Genomic DNA, 19,730 nt, shown 5'->3' on the forward strand with positions numbered 1-19,730 from the left:
AAGCAGCCACACTCTTAATGTTCTAAAACCATAGAAAATCAAAGCTTCTCAACAATGCAATTATGATGCAATGCCATGGCTGTTTGTGTCTGTGATGTGTGATTTAAGAAAAGTAAAGCCTTTTGTAACATGTTGCTTCCTCTGTTTATTTTTTGTCCATGTGGTCTGACTCATTCTCATAAGAGGTGAAGGGGAGGATCTACTGCAGTTCATCCATTTTAGCAAACTCACGCCAGAAAACCGTTAGGCCGTCCCACTGTCACTTCGTGCTACTCAGGAAGTACGGCTTCAAGTGAAGCTTCTTGGTCAGTAACACCTCATCTGTAGCGAGTCAACAACCATGTAGCTCATACCACAATGTTGTTAAAGAACGTACATGAAGACCACAAAGATCAAAAGATGTATTTGGTTCACATGGGGTGGCATGGTTGTGCTTTGTAAAGGTGTACTGCATGAGTTACCAGTGCTATCATGTCTATCAGGGCAAGGCTGAGCGAAATGTAATGGGAAATTATGTACAGTATGTAGTTTAAGGAGCCAAATCTGCCACCACCACCATTCGACTTCTTCACTGTCTCTCGTTCTCTCTATCTCACTCTAGCACATACACACCCATGCACAAGCACACACGCGGACGTGCGCACACACACAGGCCTACAGTAAGCTCTAAACCACGTGCGTTACAGTCAAGGACCATGAGTGCTTTATGCTAAACAGACACATCCGCAACCCCCTCCAACACTGAGTTGCCAATACTAACGCATCTGGCATGAGACACACTCGTTCAGGCTCCATCTCACGCTCTCAAGCTCCACAAACAAATCTCACACCACAGTTTAAATGGTCATTTAACATACAGCAAGACTCAGTCTGAGCAAAGTTAACATTCTGAACACATCTGTTGGCAGACAGTATTTTTCCCTGCATGATCAGATGAGATTGGCTCATAGACAGTAAGGACAGATGAGATTGGCTACATTCCTCCGCGCCACAAACTGCTCCTGCACTTTCTGAAAATTTATACCAAATTCTCAAGTCAGCGGTTAGAGGAAAGAACCTCCACCCACGATTATTATCCAAGATACGTCACAAAGTCACAGTGATTGAAGTGGAAAATATCCACATTTTCAAAAACTGAAAATGTATCAGAATAGTGTACTACCTGTATAAATGTGGGAAAGCCTAGTGTAGCCCATCCTGCCGGTAAGGAAAATGTATCAGAATAGGCTGCTAAGAGACTAGGTCACTTCCTGTATTCCAACATAATTTGACATTTGACAACATTCCTACCCTTTCTCCTCAGTTCTTATTTCATTACCTGGTGCCTCTCTATCATACATGATAGACTCATCCATGTGTCCGTGGTAGATCGTTCACTGCTGAGTGATGCTAGGTGATTAGCAATAACTCAAAACTGAGAAATTGAGAACTTGTAGCACCTCCAAAATTAAATGGTGAGTAATCTTAAGTGATATACAGCAAATTCTGGCATTTTTGTGTAGGAGATGGGGAAATATGAAACAAAAATAACATAGTTTTGAAAAGCAGGGACTGCAGCAGCTCTTCACAAAAGAAGTGAAGGTGGTGGGTGAAGGGAGACTTTGTACAGCTAAAAATCACTGCACAACAGACAAATATGTGGTTGCTCACCTGAAATAGTTCAAAAAATATATATATATAAATTGACTATATTATGTTAATATTTCTTTGTTAAAATTTAAAGGTCTGCAGGCGATAAAAAAATCTAACAACATTCTATTACTAAAAGGCTTGCCTTGGATATTGCTACTCACTTACACTCACTCAGCATTCTAAAGTGTTTCCATGGAGCACTGGAACAAAATCTATCAGGGACACATGGATGATTTTGATGTCTATGTTCTCATCATTTAAGTTGACCAACGGGCCAACCACCCAAAACTGCCTCTTATCAACCCACTAACAAACAGTTGGTAGATGCCGTTGTCTGCTCTACTACAAGGCACTGTTGTGGACTACTGACAAAACATACAAGACCAGATCCCCCGGCTTCAGAGCCCTTTGAATAATAGTATTGTTTCCTACCTGCTTTCTCTCTCAGACTTCCTCCTTCTTTCTTTCTTTCTTTCTTTCTTTCATTGTTTCTTTCTTTATTTCTTTCATTCTCTCTCTCTCTCTCACACACACACACACACACACACACACACACACACACACACACACACACACACACACACACGCACACACACAGAAAAAGTAGCCCATAGACACACAATTCCAGACAACAAATAGACAAGTAGACAAGTAATTGGGCATATAAGCACACCTAAATCTAAAAAAGACAAATGTGAGAATGACATAGGTCATGACTGAAGAATACAGTATGTATTCTCATTGCACAAAGATACTGGGAAGATACTCCACCATATTGCCTATTTTTCCCAAACGGAAAAATCACCCTTAAGCATAGTGCATATTGTGAAGTACAGACACTAACGTGCATCAAATGGGCTTGCATGCATTTTCTTCCAGTAAATCAGCGATGCATGTTGTTGAAAATATTACACCTACTGGTCCTCTGGTGTACTTAGTACCAACTATGATATAACCAAGAAAACTCAGTCTACCCCCGGTACACCTCTGATCACCTCAGGCACTGACCTTTTGGAACTGAACGAATCCCTAGTCTGACAAACCAGTCAGCTTAGCCAATCACAAACAGCCTCCGTCTCCTTTTAAGAGTTGTGTGCGTCCATAAACTCTTTCCCCTCAAGGCACAGACTGTAGAGCTTCAGAGATGATGCCACTTTGCATCATACTTGTATTTCTCAGTGAAATATGTGAGTATTTTACACTTTTTTCTTTTTCTTTTTTTTTTACTGTTTCTGTGTGGGTGAATACCATTTTGAGTGCCAGGGATGTTGTGGTTTTGAAAACTGTTTTAAACTGTGAACAACATTATGTTCTCTTTACTGTGTGTAATTCATATAATTTTTATCTTAATCTAGGTCAGGTACCAGCTGTTAAGAATTCCTCAGTTATAATACAGGACAGTGGGGTCATAAGAGCACAAGTTGGGGACAGTGTGACTTTGCGATGCTCCTATCAAGATTCTGGTGCAACTTTCCTCTCCTGGTACCAGCAAACCTTGGGAGACAAACCTCACATCATATCCACATCGATGATGCATAGCGCTGAAGCTGAAATTAACCTTAAGTTTAAAGAAACTTCACGTTTCTTTGTACAAACTGGAGAAGGAATAAACCATCTCACAATCAAAAACCTTATCACGTCAGATTCAGCAACATATTACTGTGCGTTCTTAGAATTCAACTCAATTGAATTTGGACAAGGAGCTTTTCTTCATGTCAAAACTTCAGTGTCCAAGATCCAAGCTGTGGTCAAACAGCCAGGGTCTGAGCTAGTCCAGCAGGGGGACTCTGTGAATTTGAACTGTACAATATACGCTGAGCCATGTGCAGGAGAGCACAGCGTCTACTGGCTCAGACATGGTGGATCTCAGCCTGGAATCATTTATCCCTATGTTGACCAGTGCAAAGACCTCGCCCAAGCATCCCGAGCAGAATCTCCCATGCAAAGTTGCACTTTTAACCTCCCTATGAAGAATCTGAGCTCCTCTGATGCTGGGATGTACTACTGTGCTCTGGCCTCATGTGGGGAGATTGTGTTTGGAAATGGAACAAGAGTGGACATTGTGGGTATGTGATAACATAAATCATCATATCATCTTTTCTTCTATCCTGAACACATGATAAATTAACCCTTGAATTAGTCAGCATATTTTTTATATCTGCAAAAGGCATGTATAGAAAATACAAAAGGCAATGTGAGATATTATTTCTCTTGGCAGATTCGACCACAGTCTCTCTCCTGGTGAATTGCCTGGGTGTGGCACTGGCTGTTTCATTTATTTTGATCTTTGTCTTAGCTTACATCATGTACAACTTGAACAAGAAATCATGCTCTGTGTGCAAAGGTAAGTGAGATCCCCCGAATCAGAGTCATTTTTTTTTGTATGTATTTAACCAGCTCAATTGTTTACGTGTTTTGATTTGCAGGGGCAATCGCTCGTCCAAGATGTTCTGCAGCCTTTGATGCTGTGGTGGGTCAAGTTACTACATTAAAAAAATCCAATTCAGGCCTGCATCACCAATTGATTGCAGCTCTTCATATGCACATTGTTTCTCCATTTGCTTTATTCTCACATTACTTTCCATTGTTGCTTTGTTCTTACCAGGGCCAAGATGCAGACAATCTCCATTATGCTGCTCTAAGTCTGAACAGGAAGAGCACAGTAATAAGGCAAAGGGACAGCACAGAGAGTGTCTGTGTGTACTCTGGAATTAAAAAGTAGAAATGAGTACAGTAGCACTTAACCCTTCTGTTTACCTATTTTAACTAGTAAGCTTTGTTTACTCAATAGTTTAGCCGGTGCAAGCTTCAAAAGGGCCATGAAACAGAAAGGGCCGAACAACACAAAATAAGAAGACCAAAAATGTGCTGTGTAAAATAATGCTTAATAAATGGTTCAATGAAACTTTTGAGTGCAATGTGTTTTCAGTCGTTGCCTATTAAGTAAGTTCTGTGAGTGAGTGCCAAAGCCACAAGAAACAGTATTTCATTATATACAGTATGTGATTGGATCTAAACATAGGCAAAGCATGGTCATAAAAATCCCCTAAGACTCACAAGGGTCTATTAATACCTTCTTCTAACCAGAAATGTCAGCACAGGTTGCACCTTTCAAACTAACCAAGTCTCAGCCTTTAACTTGTGTTCTCACTCCTGTGGTGAAGGTGGTGTGAACTACAGTGAGCGAGTTTCCATTGCTGGAAACTGAAGTCCTTGCAGAGCTTTTACACAGGAAGACTGGCCTGTAGCATCAAGCCCACATCGTCTTGCAGTTCAACCAGCCTGGTCTCACGAAATGTTGTTAAATGAGCATGATGAATTTCCCCTAGGGGATCAATAAAGTACAATCTTATGATGTCTTAAAATACAAATAACATGCTCCATACACAAAAAGTGAGAGAAACGCATCACCACCAGGAAAGGAGGAGACATGACTAGAAACAGGAAGTAGTTTGACATTGAAATAGTGAAAGTAAGGGTGTGGAGGTCCGGGAGGCGGATGCGCAGATACATTTACCTTCATCTCCAACGACCCAAGTTCAGTTCCCAATTCATGTAAAGAAGTACTCTACTGAGTGAAGTTTTCATTTTCAGCTTATGTATTATTAATTAACCTTGACCAAAAACCTACCCTAATCATAATTAAATTGCTTTTGTTGCCTAACATTAACCAAAGTTTCAGTTCCACAACATGTCGTCTGTGTTTCAGAGTTTGTGCTCATTTCATGAAATTTTGTGACTGTGTTGAGCTCGGCAATCATCAGAGCTGTTTGTGAGCTGCAATATGAAATTTTCCTGGTTTCAAGAAGCGGACCAAGTCACAGTGAACAGGACATAACATCCATCAATCAACATAAGATAGACTCAATACTTATTTCAGTATTTAAAGTACCTAGTCATTTCCTCCACTGCTTATTATATAAGAAACTGTACACCCAACCAAGCAAAGAGCTATCCATGTTTTTGAACTGTCTCTGCTATGAACACTGAAATTAAGTAGTCATTACACTGAGGCCTATATTGACCTTTGCCCATATACTCTGCTTTGTATCTCTTACAGTACAGCAGCCTCTGTGGTTTTAAGCAGGAAGTAGAAGTGTTTGTGCTCTCACATGCTCCTCTTGACACTAAACACATCATAGCATATCAATTATAGGTATCTAATCAACCTAAAGAACCAACAATGAAAAATGTCCTCTCCAGGTTACTTATAATAGCAACAATAATAATAATAAAAGTAGCCGCAAGCGGCCATTCGTGGGGTACAGGCCTAAAGAGGAATTTTGACAGTGACAATATAAGCATGATTCATCATTTTTGAAAAGTTCTACATCTCAATGATCAAACATTTTGGTGACAGTCCTGTCACCAAATAGTTGCTGTTGCAAGGTTGGCCTGATAGTGGTGCTATGGAGCATTACCAAATGTGGCCTGTCACACTTTGAGGTCCATCCCATATGTATCTTAAGTTTGGTTGCTCTAGCATCAACCGTTTAGGAATTCTGCCTGACTTCCTATTTGCGTGTCTTTGCCATAAACTTCCTTTGTGCACCACAGCCAAACGGTTTGGATTATCAAAACTCTGGGTAATAGCCATAATGCAAGAAGTCCATATATGCTGTATGCAAATGCACTGCATTAACTTTGTGGGGGAAACAGGAACAAATATAATCCGAAATGGTAGAAAAACTGTCACGGCAGAAATGAAAACCCGTATTTGCAATGGATTTGACTTGAGCCAAGGAATCTGAGGGAAAAAATGTTGATTCTAGACCTTACAGTTCAGTATTTGGGTAGATTTGAAACATATCCACCAAATATTGGTTGCTCTAGGACTTAAAGTTTTTGAGATACAGATAAACCATTTATATAGTACTATTTAAAGCCACATTAAGCGATTTTTCTGACCACTAGGGGGGCGACAGAAACCGCAACACAGTTGTAAATAACACAGCAAAGCCACTGCACTACGGAGGCCTACGAAGGACAAATGGAAAGATAAATGCTATTAGCTAAGATAAACGTACCTGTGGAGAAGTGTCGCCAGTTACCAGTCTCTCTTTGCCAGAACTTTCTCCTGTTCAAGGATACATGTCCCACAATAAGTGAAGAGGTAGGTAGCAAGTTTACAGTTTAAAAAGTTCACTGCTCGCTTCAGGGTTGAATTCTATGAGACCATAAGTTCAGTGTTTAATTTTTCTTCAAAATTTGTCTCTTCACAACATCACAGGTTTCAGTCTTGGTTCTCTGGATTCTAGCGTTGGAAAAGTCATTAATGTTCTCAAGTATGGATTGAACTGCCTAAAATCATAGGAACCGCATTTGAATTTGGTGTGTATTTTCTGATTAAATGCAGACTCATTGCAAGTGATCTTTTCCATTGCTGTATCCCAAGTTTACTTGACAGGTATTGAGCAAATCATCAAAGCTGACCAGTTACTACTAGTTGGACAGATATTATTATGCCTGCATGCCTGTTATGGTCTGTGAAAGCTGTACACATTGGGCTGCCTTGCTGGCATTCAGAGCATAACTGGACTCCACTGTATCTTATACAAATATTTATATAGGTAATTTCTGTTTCACTGATTTTAAAGCTAATGTTAGGTGTCATATTGTGGTTCAGATACCTCTATCCATGTGTCTCTTTTCAAGGACCAAAGTTAACAATGTAGGGGGCTGTAACCATGTCTTCAACATTCAATGTCAGTTCTGGTGGACCAATCAAAAACAGTCTTGTCTCTGAAGAGTAGAGTACGTACGGGGATTCTCTCCTTTCAACACAGAAATTGTGACACGATGACTCCTTCGAAGTTTGCTTTTTATCTGACATGTCTATTCTTGGGGATGATAGGTGAGTTGTGCCTTTTTGCGCTGCATTTGGTATCCTTTAGACTATAAGTTCAATCTTCATATGATTGCTTCTAATATTTTTTTATGTATTCTGCAATACAGTATGTACATTATGATTTACTTCTGATCATGGTATAAAATTAATTGTACATTTGCTTGGTCTTTATTTTTACTTCAGTTCATATGACAACTCTGAAACAATCCTCATCTGTGCGTCAAGAGAGTGGTCTCGTATCAGTTAATGTTGGCGACAACGTGACTTTGCAATGCTTCTGTGAAGGTGATGTTGCAGCTAAGTTTTACTGGTATAAGCAAACACTGGGACAGAGACCAAAGCTCATGTCTACCTTCTACAAGTACGATAAAAATGGCAGTTTTCATGATGAATTCAAGGACAATCCACGCTTCATACTGGACACTGGAAATGGTAAGAATCACTTGAAGATCTCAGATTTGCGGCTTTCAGACTCAGCAACTTATTTCTGCGCAAGTAGCTATTCCTTTAAGTTTGAATTTGCAGAGGGAGCTATTCTCAGTGTAAAGGGTTCGGGTTCCAACATCCAAGCTTTCATCCATCAGCCAGCGTCTGCGACCATCCAGCCAGGAGACTCTGTGACTCTGAACTGTACAGTACACACTGGGACCTGTGAAGGAGAACACAGTGTTTACTGGTTCAGAAGCTCAGGAGAATCTCGTCCAGCAATCATTTACACCCATGGAGTCAGGAATGATCAGTGTGAGAGGAAACCCAAGACCCAAACACAGACCTGTGTCTACAACTTCCCAATGAAGAGCCTGAATGTTTCTGATGCTGGGACCTACTACTGTGCTGTGGTCTCATGTGGGGAGATACTGTTTGGAAATGGGACCAAGATGGACATTGAAAGTAAGTCACATTTTAACAGAGGCTGTCTCATCTCACAAATAGTTGTGATTACTCCCTCACTAAACTTCAGATTCACATAAACAGAGAAGAAAGCTGAAAACTTTGCAATGTGTCCTAATGTCTGGATCTCTGCAGATGGGGTGGATTATCTTGTCTTAGTGTATTTCTTCAGCGCAGCATTGGCAATCACCACTATCCTGATTGTTATCCTGGCTTTCTCTGTGTACAAGATGAACAAGAGAAACTGCCAATGCACAGGTAACTAATATTCTTTGTATTTGATAGTGTGCATTCAATGTACAAGGCATTTTAGTAAGAGGGCTTTTCATTCTGTCTATTTTTTCATAACCAGCCTCTAAACCAAGAAGTGCAATAGCCTCTACTCTGAACGCAGCGGTAAGTAGTTCCTATTTACATCAACTGTTGTATTACCGTATATACACAACAATAGCATGTTTCTGTGCAGCTTCTGTTGCATTGCTCTGAAGTAGAATATGTTACATTATTATGGTCATTTACCATCTATACTTTTTTTTACCTTCCCCAAACTTGTTTGTTTTTGTTTGTAGGACCAAGATGCAGACAACCTCCACTACGCTGCTTTAAGTGAAAACAAGGCCAACAGATCAAGAAAAAGACAGAGGGACAACACCAAGACTGAATGTGTGTACTCCAGCATAAGGCAGTAGAGCTGGGCATGTTTCATCTGTACTGTGATTGATCAGGCTTTGTTTCTATATAACACAGCATAATTGTATTAGTGCCTCTTTATAAGGTTAATGTAGATTTTCCTGAAATGGGAATAGTTTTGTCAAAGTGATTTCATCAAAATATGATGACTGTAAAGCATTGCCTTGCAATAATCCAATTATGTTTTCAGAGGACTCAGGTACGTGATTCACCTGTATGTTCACACTATTATCATCATTGTAAGATTGATATCTGCTGAAATTCTCTTTTTTTTAATCAGGGAAGCTGATATACAGCAATTGAGAAAACCCATGCACAGTGTAACAGTGTTGAACTTTTATAAAATTATATAAAAGACTGAAAACATTTATTTGCATTGCCATTTTTCTGCTTTCCCCACAGTATCTTTATACACAAATCTATCACTATACCTGTAGGTTACGATGCGCAGATAAGAACTACATTCACACCTCTGTGGTGCTGGCGGGGTTAGCTACTGTAGTGAGTTTCTACTGTTGGAAAATAAGGAGTAAAAATAAAATAAGTAAAAAATAAAATAAAAATACCATGTACACTGGAAGACCTGTAATTTCCACTGCATCTGTTTCTCAGTACTACATTCCCCAAAAGCATGCCACTTCATAAAGCCAACCCCTCATCATTGACAGTGTAGTATGTGCATGTGTAAGGCAAAGGTCCAGTTTCATAGTTATTCATAGAAACACACCACACTCATCAGTCCCTCTTGGTTTAATGATACAGGGAATAGTTACATTCAATCCTGTGTATTGGCAAATACCTATTAGTCTTAGCTGGTTGTTTGTTGTAGACATGCTGATTGCAGGCCCAGAGATGTAAGACTCTTTTTATAGCTCCCTTGCGGTCGGCAGTCAAAAGATGAGACCTTTCTATGCTTGGCTAAGGTTTGGTGTTGTACATACCTAGACCCTCTGTTGTTTTTGTAACTATGTGGTTTCAAGCAGGATGTCTCTGTTTCATTGTCTTGCACAGCAGCCATATAACCCTCTCACTAACTGCTCAAAGTGCAACTCATGACACATGTTGACCTTGAGATAAGGTGAGAGTGTGTGTCTGTGTGTGTGTGTGTGTGTGTGTGTGTGTGTGTGTGTCTGTGTGTGTGTGTGTGAGAGAGAGAGAGAGAGAGAGAGAGAGAGAGAGAGAGACAGAGAGAGAAAGAGAGAGAGAGAGAGAAAGAGAGAGAGAGTAAGAAAGAAAAAAAACAAAAAGAAAGTAGCTTTGAATCTGAGCTTTGGATCCTAAGACTTATGAAGAAAGCTGGTGTGCTCTAAGAGGACGTTGATGAGGACCACCTCTCAGTGGACGAGCAATCCCAGGCAAGAGCCTTTTCCAATCCACAAGTGTATGAGGAGAACCCTGGCCATACAGATGTAGCAAAGCATGACATTGTGTTGAAAGAGAATGCACCTGTAAGATTTCTAAGATTCTCTAAGATATCTAAGCATCTCCTGGCTCCCTTAAGAAGGAGGTGGACCTGATGTTGTCCCTTAGGATCATCAAACCCTCAATGAGTGAATGGTGCAACCTTATTTGTGCTGGTAACAAAAAAGGATGGTGCAATAAAGTTTTGTATTGACTTTCAGTACTTGAATTCTACATCCAAATTTGATTATTAGATTGATGACCTGATCAGCGCCTGGGCAATGTCAAGGATGTAACCACAATTGGCCCTAATGGAATACAGAATACAAACAAATGGAAACAAAACACAAAGCACAAGACACAAAATAGCATGTTGGAAAGACATAACAGAGCTACCTAAACTACCCAGCCTACCCTAACCCAGTGGTTCCCAAACGTTTTCTGTCAGGCCCCCCTTTTATGATATAGGAACATTTTCATAATAAATCATATCAACTTCCAAAAAGATTGGATAGTATAGATTGCTTCAGTCAGTGCTTTCTGACATATTTCTTGTAAACATTCTTGAATATATTTTCACATTTAAAGTAAAATTAACTTAAAATTTTAAAATTGAACTTAGGAACAACTTAGATTTCCCCACTTTTAACAGCAGGTTCTCTCAAACTGAATTAGTGTGCAAGAAAAAAACTAATCCTACATATCAAACAATGACTGATGTGGGCTTACTGTCTCATTATACTTCCTTACTTTTACCTTTTTATCTGTCGCTGTGGTCGCATCGTCGGCTGCGTTCACATTGCGGAGCGGTGTCCGCTTGAAATCCGCGACTCACCCACCTCGCTTTGTAAAAAGTGGCAGAAATGAAGCAGAGCAACACGCTCAGTTTGTTGCCAGGCAACCAAAGAAGCACTGGATTGTAGTGATCGTATCCGCTCAAGTTGAACTATTTTCAACTGTTTGCGCGACCATCCGCAGCGGAAAAATCTGTGATCCGCTGCGGAGTCGGCGGTGAGCGCGGAATCCGTTCCCTTCCATAGGAAATAATGGCGCTTTGAGCGGAAACCGCTCCGCAATGTGAACGCAATGTGGGGGGGTATTATGTCACGCCCCCCCTGTAGTTTCTCTGTTCCCCCCCTAGGGGGCGCGCCCCCCCACTTTGGGAACCTCTGCCCGAACCCAACCGGCAACACCAACCTTAGACCCGCAGTGAAGACAATGAAGAACTCCCAAGAACACCTTATTAAGGAAAAAAAAAAGAAAGAAACCTTCATCCTGCTGGGATCCTTGGTCCCCCCTTTCCTGCTATAACAACCTCCACTCTTCTGGGAAGGCTTTACATTAGATGTTGGAACATTACTGCAAGGATTTGCTTCCATTCAGCCAATAAAGCATTAGTGAGGTCGGGCACTGATGTTGGGCGATTATGCCTGGCTCGCAGTCAGTGTTCCAATTCATCCCAAAGGTGTTCGATGGGGTTGAGGTCTGGGCTCTGTGCAGGCCGATCAAGTTCTTCCACACCGATCTTCACAAGATTTCTGTACTGAACTTCGATTTGTGCACAGGGGCTTTGTCATTGCCTGATATCAGACAGAATTGTCAACTCGTTACACTCCATTTCCATCTTCAGTCTGACATTGCCTCCACCGATTTCCGTGGGGGAGGGGGATTCGATTTTCCCTAACCAATCACTAGAGACCAACGTATCCGCCTGAATCTAACGTCATTTTAAGTTGACACTGATGCAAAAAAAACATCTCCCCTTTGAATAAATGCCTTCAAAGCAGAGTGCTGTTCGGATTTCAAAGTAATTGGTACTTTTAATCGATTTAGAACAGCCTTGATAGCAGTGTCTACCTTGTCTACAGCGGTCGCCATTGTTGTTATTAATCCTCCTTGGTTCCGGCGCACAGCTTGACAACACTTGACAACAGCCTGACAACGGCGTTAGTCCCGCCCGTGGCGCTGATTGGCTAATCGTTAGTCCCCCTGAGAGAAACTGCTGTTTCATGTCACGATGCCAGACCAGAAGCAGTCAACTCGGTGGAGTGGGTGGATTCAAAGGTCTGGACCCAGGCAAGCTTTGTCATGCTGAAACAGCAAAGGGCCTTCCCCAAACAAAGCCACAAAGTTGGAAGCGCACAGTCGTCTAGAATGTAATTATATGCTGTATGCTGTAGATTTCCCTTCACTGGAAACTACGGGGACTAGCCCAAACCATGAAAAACAGCCCCAGACCATTATTCCTCCTCCACCAAACTTTACAGTTGGCACTATGCATTCCGGCAGGTAGCGTTCTCCTGGCATCCGCCAAAGCCAGATTTGTCCGGCGGACTGCCAGATGGTGTGAAGTGTGATTCTTCACGCTAGAGAACACTTCCACGGCTCCAGAGTGAAAAGTTCAGCACCCACATTGGCTTAACTAAGGCATGAATACATTTCTTCATGTTACCTAAGTAATTAACAAATGCATTTGTAAATGCTGTAATTAAACTCTGTTCATAACCTATTCATGACCAATATGTCTCAGTTTTGGAACATCCTCTTCCATTAATAAACTATTTACTGACATTAACAAAGCATAGCCAAAACAGTACTCATTACAACTCCCTTTAAAAGATCCTCATCCTTCATTAATGGTTTCCTGATGATTAGTAGACATGAATTCATGTTTGTTAACTCTGTGAAATAACCCATTACCAATGGCACATATAAGTCAGTGTGAAACATTACTTAATTAAGGGTTCCCTGGCAATGATGCATCCAGTTGGTTTTCCAACTAATGGCTTACTGCAGTCAAGACATGAATTCATGCTTCTTAACACTGATACAAAGTTGAACTCTGCCAGGACTGTTAATCAAACAAGACCACAATGACGTGTTTTTTTTTGCTCCATTGAGCAGCCAATCGGGTATTCTGCAAGATGTCTATGATGAACCAATCAGACACTTGATCTGCCATTATGAAGGAGATGTTGCTCTTGGTGAATCTGGTAAGACTGCTGTCGCTTCAATAAGTCAGAATTGCTGTGGAGAAGCAGAACAAATGATGGAGCTAGGAGCAGAGAAGATGATGGTGTATCTTCTAAAAGTTTTCATGTTCTGTAATCTGTGTAAGTAACAAATTTCCACTTGTGGGATCTTGTCATGAGAATCTAGATACAGAGGTGATTATATGATTTAGGCTTCCTGCTTTTCTGTTTGTTTCAGGTGTGGCACAGTTCAGTGACATCTATCAACCTGTTTCTTTCCAAACTGCGAAGCTGGGAGACCCAGTTACTATTGAATGTCAGATAAACAATGGTATGAGAAAAAGAGTATGGTACAAATTAACTACTGGGAGGAGACTACAATGCGTGGCAATGATGGAGACTTTGCATAACAGGAGGATATCTGGCGATCAATTTAATCATCGTTATTCAGTAGCATTTGACAGCATCAAAAATGACTTGAGCATATCTGCTACAACATGGGAGGACATTGGCACATACTACTGTGGAGTGGTATATCTAAACTTCATTAAATTTGGACCAGGAACCTTTTTGATGCTAAAAGGTACTTTATCTGTGCAGTTTACCATTAAACCATTATACTCACATCTCAAGCTAAATTAACATGAATGTCCACATGATGTCAGTGATCACAGTTCATTTGGTTTCTTTCCCAAGGTCCAAAGATGAACAGTGACTCTGTTGTTCAGCAGCCAGTGTCTAAGTCAGTCCAGCCAGGAGACTCTGTAACTCTCAACTGTTCTGTTCACACTGGCAACTGTGCAGGGGAATACACTAGTGTCGTTTGGCTGAAAAACTCACACAATTCTGGTCCAGAAATGATTTACTCCTCTGGAAATAAGAATGACAGCTGTGAGAAGACTGAGACTGGCTCTCAACAAACTAGCTGTGTCTACAACCTTCCCAAGAAGAACCTCAGCTCTGCCGATGCTGGAACCTACTACTGCGTTGTGGCTTCATGCGGGGAGATCCTGTTTGGAAATGGGACCGAGCTCAATATTAAAAGTAAGACATTAAATCTAAAGGGTTTCATTCCAAGATGCTATATATTGATTTTGAGGGGGGAATATTCCTGAAATGTTAAAAATAACCCCATCCTCAATCATGTTAGCATTTTCAACAAAGGTCTTAAGATAGCTATAACTTAAATGATACATATATCTCACAAATTTTTTATATTAATGTCTGCAATCATTATAGGAGAGTATACATCAGGTTTCTATTTTCAAATGGTGGATATTGCAGTAGCAGCAACTTTTCTTATTCAAAAGCTAAATAAAATACTGTTTGTTCACTGTCTTTGCTGTGAAGGAAACTCCACCTTGAACTCACCACTTGACCTGAGTCCAACTGTTGTTGCACTGGCTTTATCAAACATCGTTCTTGGGATGGCAACACTTCTACTTGTATGGGCACTTTGCAAGAGTCGGAGCAAAGATCCCACAGGTATTACAAATTATGCATTATAATCATTAGCTGTGACAGTATCTGAGTGACATATTCTATAATATTCTGTAGCAAATAGCATTGACAGTAGTTATCTTTGACTCTCTGTTCAGAGGAAACTGATGGATCTTCTGAAGGCAATCAGGTAATGCAAGCCAATTTTTGTTATTATCATCAACCAAAAGTTCTCTTACATTCTGTAACATAGAGTGTGTTTGGTGAAAGCTCAGCACCCACATTGCCACATGTAAACATTGCATGGTCTATCTGTCTGCTTTCCATTATACCTGTCTCAACTGTCGGAACAAGTCTGTAATACTTTATTTCCATTTCCGTCTTCCTCAGACTAGTGATGCAGTTCACTATGCAGCAGTGAGTTTGGCTCCCAGAAGCTCCTCCTCCAGGCCAGCCAAAGTGAAATACAGTAGAGACGCTGTATTGTATTCTGAGGTCAGGTACCGTCAACAGGACTGAGAGGTTTAGTCCTGGACAGGTGGAGATATGAGGGAATGAATATCAAATGAATATCTCTTGTTGACTCTCTTACATAAAGAAGGTTAAAATATGACCAAAGACGTCTCTATCATGTTCTTCGCGAAATGTGAACAAGCCAGCCACCTAGCACTTTGGCACCGATTCCTAATGCCCATGGATTAGTAAACCATGCGCACCGGTTTGTAATATGTACGTTGTACATTGATAGCGTTAAAGAGGGACTTTTAGGCCTATATACAGTGAGCCATACATACATATAGTGAGCTATAATAGCCATTAGGCACCTAGGCCTATATGTGAACCATATCCATTGATTGATCACAGCAGTAGGTCTAATTTTTTGATCCAATGTGCGTTCTTCTTATTCCCAAATTGGTGACAGTATGTAACCTATTTACTAAATATAAATCATGCTTGTAGAAAAAGCATGTTAATGCATACATCTGTAAATGTTATTTGCAACTCTATGGGCCACTGTGGTGTCCCTCTTTGATGTTATCAATGTACATATTACAAATCCGTGGGCATGGTTTAAGAATCCATGCGCACTGGTTACTAATCCATGCCCATCGCCGTTTGTTTTTTACTCCTCTCTCAGTGACACGTGTATCTTCACCAGCTTTCGTAAGCTTCGTTTCCATATTTCAGCTGTGCAGGTAGCATGCTGCACCACAGAATCAGTGTACACGGTGATAGAAAGTAACTCGCTGTTTATTGGATAAAAAAATTCCATTGATAACTGTTAAATATTGCTTTGCTGAACATGACTGAATAAAACACATCCAAAACAAAAACCCACGTGGAGTCTTTTTTTTGTTTTTGTTTTTTCTGCGAGAACAGTTTGTGAATCTAAAACGGCCGTACGCCGGAAATCCGGCGGAGAACTTTAAGCCCTGGATCTATTTAAAGGCCTTCACACTCACATTCATTCTGTACACTGATGTGTGCTTTGCTGCTGTTATTTGCAAGAGCCTCCTCCACCTGCTGCGGTTCTGCTCTGTATGCATCCTGGAGGGTCTTTATTTCCAAATTAATCCTTATTTATAATGGGCTATCTATAACTATGCTGTTATGTATGTATTACTGCAGCAGAGAGCATCCCCAATAGTAGAACCATACTGCCAAGCCAAATTGTATTGCCATCTCTATTTGCAATAAATGGTTAAGCTATGACATGAGAGATTCCTGACAGAAATCCTTTAATTTTGAACACTTTACCTGCGACTCCTCAGATCTAATTCCTGTGAAGTCAACAAAATCTTCATCTTCTTATTTCTCTGGAGAGTACGCAAGTAAACATTTTTTTTCCATTCTACAAGCCTCTTATTGTAGTTTAAGTGTCTGTAGTCGAAAGCAAACGAACAGCTGGCTAATATTGCTGCTATCCGATCATCTAATGGGGATATTCTTACTCAACCCAAAGATATTAATGTTACATTCTGTTCATTCTTCTCCAAGTTATATACTTCTGAAATAGAACATGATCAGATGAGATGCAAACGTTTTTTGATCCACTCCAATTAAATAAAGTACCTTTAGACATATCAGCCTCGCTGGAAGCCCCTGTAACCCTTGACGAACTCAAGAATGCCCTATTAAGTATGAACAAGGACAAATCACCTGGCATCGATGGTATTCCACCTTAATTTTATCTTTCCTTATGGCCTCTGCTAGGACCCCCAATGTTAGCCATGGTCAACAAAAAAACATGGTCAAAAGGGATCTTTGTCCTCTAATACAAATATTGCTATTATCTCCTTATTATTGAAGAAAGTTAAAGACCCTCTAGATTGTGCAAGTTACCGGCCAATCTCTCTTTTAAATGCAGATGTAAAACCTTATGCCAAAGTCCTAGTGTTGAGATTGGAGCTTCTTATGACAATTTTATTACATCCAGATCAAACCGGCTTCATAAAATTACGCTTAGCCGCCGATAATGTACGTTGTCTATTACATGTAATAAATTCTGTGGAAAGTCTTAACTCTTCCAGTGCTATCCTTTCTTTGGATGCTGAAAAAGCATTTGACTGGGTTGAGCGGCAGTATCCGTGGTCAGTTAAGGATTATATGGGCGTTGGGAGGGGTTTCATCATATGATCAAGGTCCTTTATACCAATCCCACTGCTTCAGTCTTAACCGGCAGCATATGTTCCTCCCTGTTTAACCTCGTGAAAGGCCAAAGACAGGGCTGTCCATTAAGCTCCTTCTTGTTCGCCATCGCTCTGGAACCAATGGCTCAGACTATCCGTCAATCCTTTGGTCATGAACCAGTCGCTGTCTGCGACTCAAAGCATTACTTATCTCTATTTGTAGAGGACACCATCATTTTTCTGCAAAATGTACTTAAGTCTACTCCTCATATATTAGCATTATTTGATTAATTCTATCACGTGGCAGGATATAAAATGAATTAGTCAAAATCCACAATAATGCCATTTAATATAGGGGATTCCGCACCTCTTAGGGATCTTAACCTGAAGGTGGTGAGTCAGTTTAAATATTTAGGTGTTGACATATTCTCCTCCCTGCTTTCGACAGCCCATGGAAATTACAACAAGGTCTACCAAGCCATTTCATCTGATATTGACAGATGGGTAAAACTTCCAATTTCTCTTCAAGGCCGGATATCAATCATCAAGATTAATGTACTCCCTCGTTTGAATTTCATTTTTTCAATGATCCCTCTTGCTCCTCCCTCTGGATATTGGAAGAAGTTGCAGGCAAATATAAATAATTTTATTTGGCAGCAGAAGCGGCCACAAATCAAATTATTTGCAGAAGTGGCCACGAATCAAAATCTCTACTTTACAGAAGGACCAATAATATAGTTGGAAGTTTGCCACCTATTGGCCCCCTGATCCAAGAGGTGGCAAAATTCCAACTATATTATTGGTCCTTCATGCTCCGTCCATTAAGTGTTTGGTTCAACCCTGCATCGTGCCCAGTATGGCGCTCTGTTGAAGAGAGCATGGTACATCCTCGCAGGTTGCAAGACCTTGTCCATTCCAATATTCCCTTGAAATCAGCCAAGGCTAAGTTTGGGCCCATCATCTACAACACTCTTGTGGTATGGCGCTCAATATGCCAAGAACTTAAAATTAAAAATCAGCCAGAAACACTCCCCTACATTTGACATGCTCTTCTCATGTGTTTGCCTTTCTCTTTAGTCTTGCCTCAATAATATTTTGTTTTATTTTTATTTACTCATTTATTTACTTGTTGTTGTTGCTTTGTTTAATGTATGTATATCTTGAATATTGCATACCATCACCTTGATAAATGCTTGAGGCAAGTAATATATGGTGTATTTTGGGGAAGGTGTAATGTGTACGACTATATACTAACGCATTGATCCCCAATAGGCGGCCCGCGGGCCGGACCTGGAGAGCCAAATGCCTGGCCCGCGCCGACCCATTGGCACTTGAACTAGAGGTCTGCAACCCAACTCGAACCCAACAGGACCCGAGACTGTATGTCGGATATTGGCCGGGTCGGGCTTGGTTTTTAAATAAATAATTTAGGCTCGTGTCGGGTCGGGCTCGGTTGTTGTTTTTTTTTCATGCGTGGAAAAAAGCATAATGTTTTATGCTCCTCGCTTTCTCCTGAAGCTCTGTGTCACACAGGCTGGGCACACACAGCCCCCCTCTGCTGAGCGCTGCTCTCTCTCTCTCTCTCCTCTCTGTCACTGGTACTGAAAGACGCACGGCGGCTACAGTACCAAAATGGGCTTTTTTCATTTTTGTTTTACTACTTCATTTTCTGTTTTACAAATGATAAAGGGAAAATTCATGTTGTGAACGCACCTGTCATAACATGTGAAATAAAGTGCCCAACATGTGAAACTAGAAGGGCACTCGGAGAGCACAGACCCCCGCCTAGGCCAATTGCTTACTTGTGAGGCTTGTTTGTGAGTCAGATCCGGATCCGCTCCAAAATTTAATGGGTTCTTCCTTGGCCCATGCTACACCCTTCCATGAAGTTTCATGAAAATCGGGCCAGTAGTTTTTTCGTAATCCTGCTGACAAACAGACAGACAAACAAACGGCACCGAAAACATAACCTCCTTGGCGGAGGTAATAAAGTGCGCGCTGCTCTACTTTATTTTGACCTCATCCCACACCATACACTTGATCAATAATCTTGATGATATCTGGCTAAAGTTCATCTCTTGTGTAAGAAATTACTGTTAAACACTGAGGAACTGTGAAGTAAAAAGTAACATAATTAAATGGTTGGTTTTGGACTTATTTTGTTTCAAGAGTGCATTTTTTTTCTTGTGTGACCCTCAACACAGGCTTTGAGATCCCAGGCCCAAA

At 40.8% G+C, this 19,730-nt stretch overlaps 4 protein-coding genes across 5 annotated transcripts in view; all 4 read left to right on the plus strand.

Annotated features, from left to right (window-relative positions):
* Positions 1-9,234, plus strand: part of LOC139917634 (uncharacterized) — a 52,576-nt gene extending 43,342 nt beyond the window's left edge. The window contains exon 6 of the mRNA XM_078281712.1: positions 9,119-9,234. The gene's annotated coding sequence lies outside the window, so the exon portion shown is untranslated. The remainder of the gene's footprint in view (positions 1-9,118) is intronic.
* Positions 2,760-4,520, plus strand: LOC144543556 (uncharacterized). 2 transcript variants are annotated; one of them, XM_078291780.1, is made up of 5 exons: positions 2,760-2,819; positions 2,988-3,698; positions 3,851-3,976; positions 4,059-4,102; positions 4,238-4,520. In XM_078291780.1, exons 1-5 carry the CDS (start codon positions 2,777-2,779, stop codon positions 4,352-4,354), a joined length of 1,041 nt encoding a protein of 346 aa, XP_078147906.1. In that variant the 5' UTR covers positions 2,760-2,776; the 3' UTR covers positions 4,355-4,520. The 2 variants fall into 2 exon arrangements, with proteins under 2 accessions (XP_078147906.1, XP_078147907.1); XM_078291781.1 differs by lacking the exon at positions 3,851-3,976.
* LOC144537857 (uncharacterized) lies at positions 7,391-9,167 on the plus strand. Its single transcript, XM_078281710.1, has 5 exons — positions 7,391-7,486; positions 7,664-8,371; positions 8,507-8,629; positions 8,724-8,767; positions 8,941-9,167. Exons 1-5 carry the CDS (start codon positions 7,432-7,434, stop codon positions 9,058-9,060), a joined length of 1,050 nt encoding a protein of 349 aa, XP_078137836.1. The 5' UTR covers positions 7,391-7,431; the 3' UTR covers positions 9,061-9,167.
* Positions 9,235-13,501: 4,267 nt separating the features above from the next.
* Positions 13,502-16,091, plus strand: LOC139927809 (signal-regulatory protein beta-2-like). Its single transcript, XM_071920092.2, has 6 exons — positions 13,502-13,575; positions 13,673-14,017; positions 14,131-14,478; positions 14,785-14,919; positions 15,033-15,064; positions 15,265-16,091. Exons 1-6 carry the CDS (start codon positions 13,509-13,511, stop codon positions 15,391-15,393), a joined length of 1,056 nt encoding a protein of 351 aa, XP_071776193.1. The 5' UTR covers positions 13,502-13,508; the 3' UTR covers positions 15,394-16,091.
* Positions 16,092-19,730: the final 3,639 nt, after the last annotated feature.

The sequence above is a fragment of the Centroberyx gerrardi genome, chromosome 23 (genome assembly GCF_048128805.1).
Source record: "Centroberyx gerrardi isolate f3 chromosome 23, fCenGer3.hap1.cur.20231027, whole genome shotgun sequence".
NCBI lineage: Eukaryota > Metazoa > Chordata > Actinopteri > Beryciformes > Berycidae > Centroberyx > Centroberyx gerrardi.

Bases quoted from the DNA above. Each gene is read 5' to 3' on its own strand.
- LOC144537857 (XM_078281710.1), top strand. From the start codon at position 7,432: ATGACTCCTTCGAAGTTTGCTTTTTATCTGACATGTCTATTCTTGGGG. The intron at 7,487-7,663 runs GTGAGTTGTGCC...TTTTTACTTCAG, and splicing joins TCTATTCTTGGGGATGATAG to TTCATATGACAACTCTGAAA. The intron at 8,768-8,940 runs GTAAGTAGTTCC...TTTTGTTTGTAG, and splicing joins CCTCTACTCTGAACGCAGCG to GACCAAGATGCAGACAACCT.
- LOC144543556 (XM_078291780.1), top strand. From the start codon at position 2,777: ATGATGCCACTTTGCATCATACTTGTATTTCTCAGTGAAATAT. The intron at 2,820-2,987 runs GTGAGTATTTTA...ATCTTAATCTAG, and splicing joins TGTATTTCTCAGTGAAATAT to GTCAGGTACCAGCTGTTAAG. The intron at 4,103-4,237 runs GTGGGTCAAGTT...TGTTCTTACCAG, and splicing joins CTGCAGCCTTTGATGCTGTG to GGCCAAGATGCAGACAATCT.
- LOC139927809 (XM_071920092.2), top strand. From the start codon at position 13,509: ATGATGGAGCTAGGAGCAGAGAAGATGATGGTGTATCTTCTAAAAGTT. The intron at 14,018-14,130 runs GTACTTTATCTG...TTCTTTCCCAAG, and splicing joins AACCTTTTTGATGCTAAAAG to GTCCAAAGATGAACAGTGAC. The intron at 15,065-15,264 runs GTAATGCAAGCC...CGTCTTCCTCAG, and splicing joins GATCTTCTGAAGGCAATCAG to ACTAGTGATGCAGTTCACTA.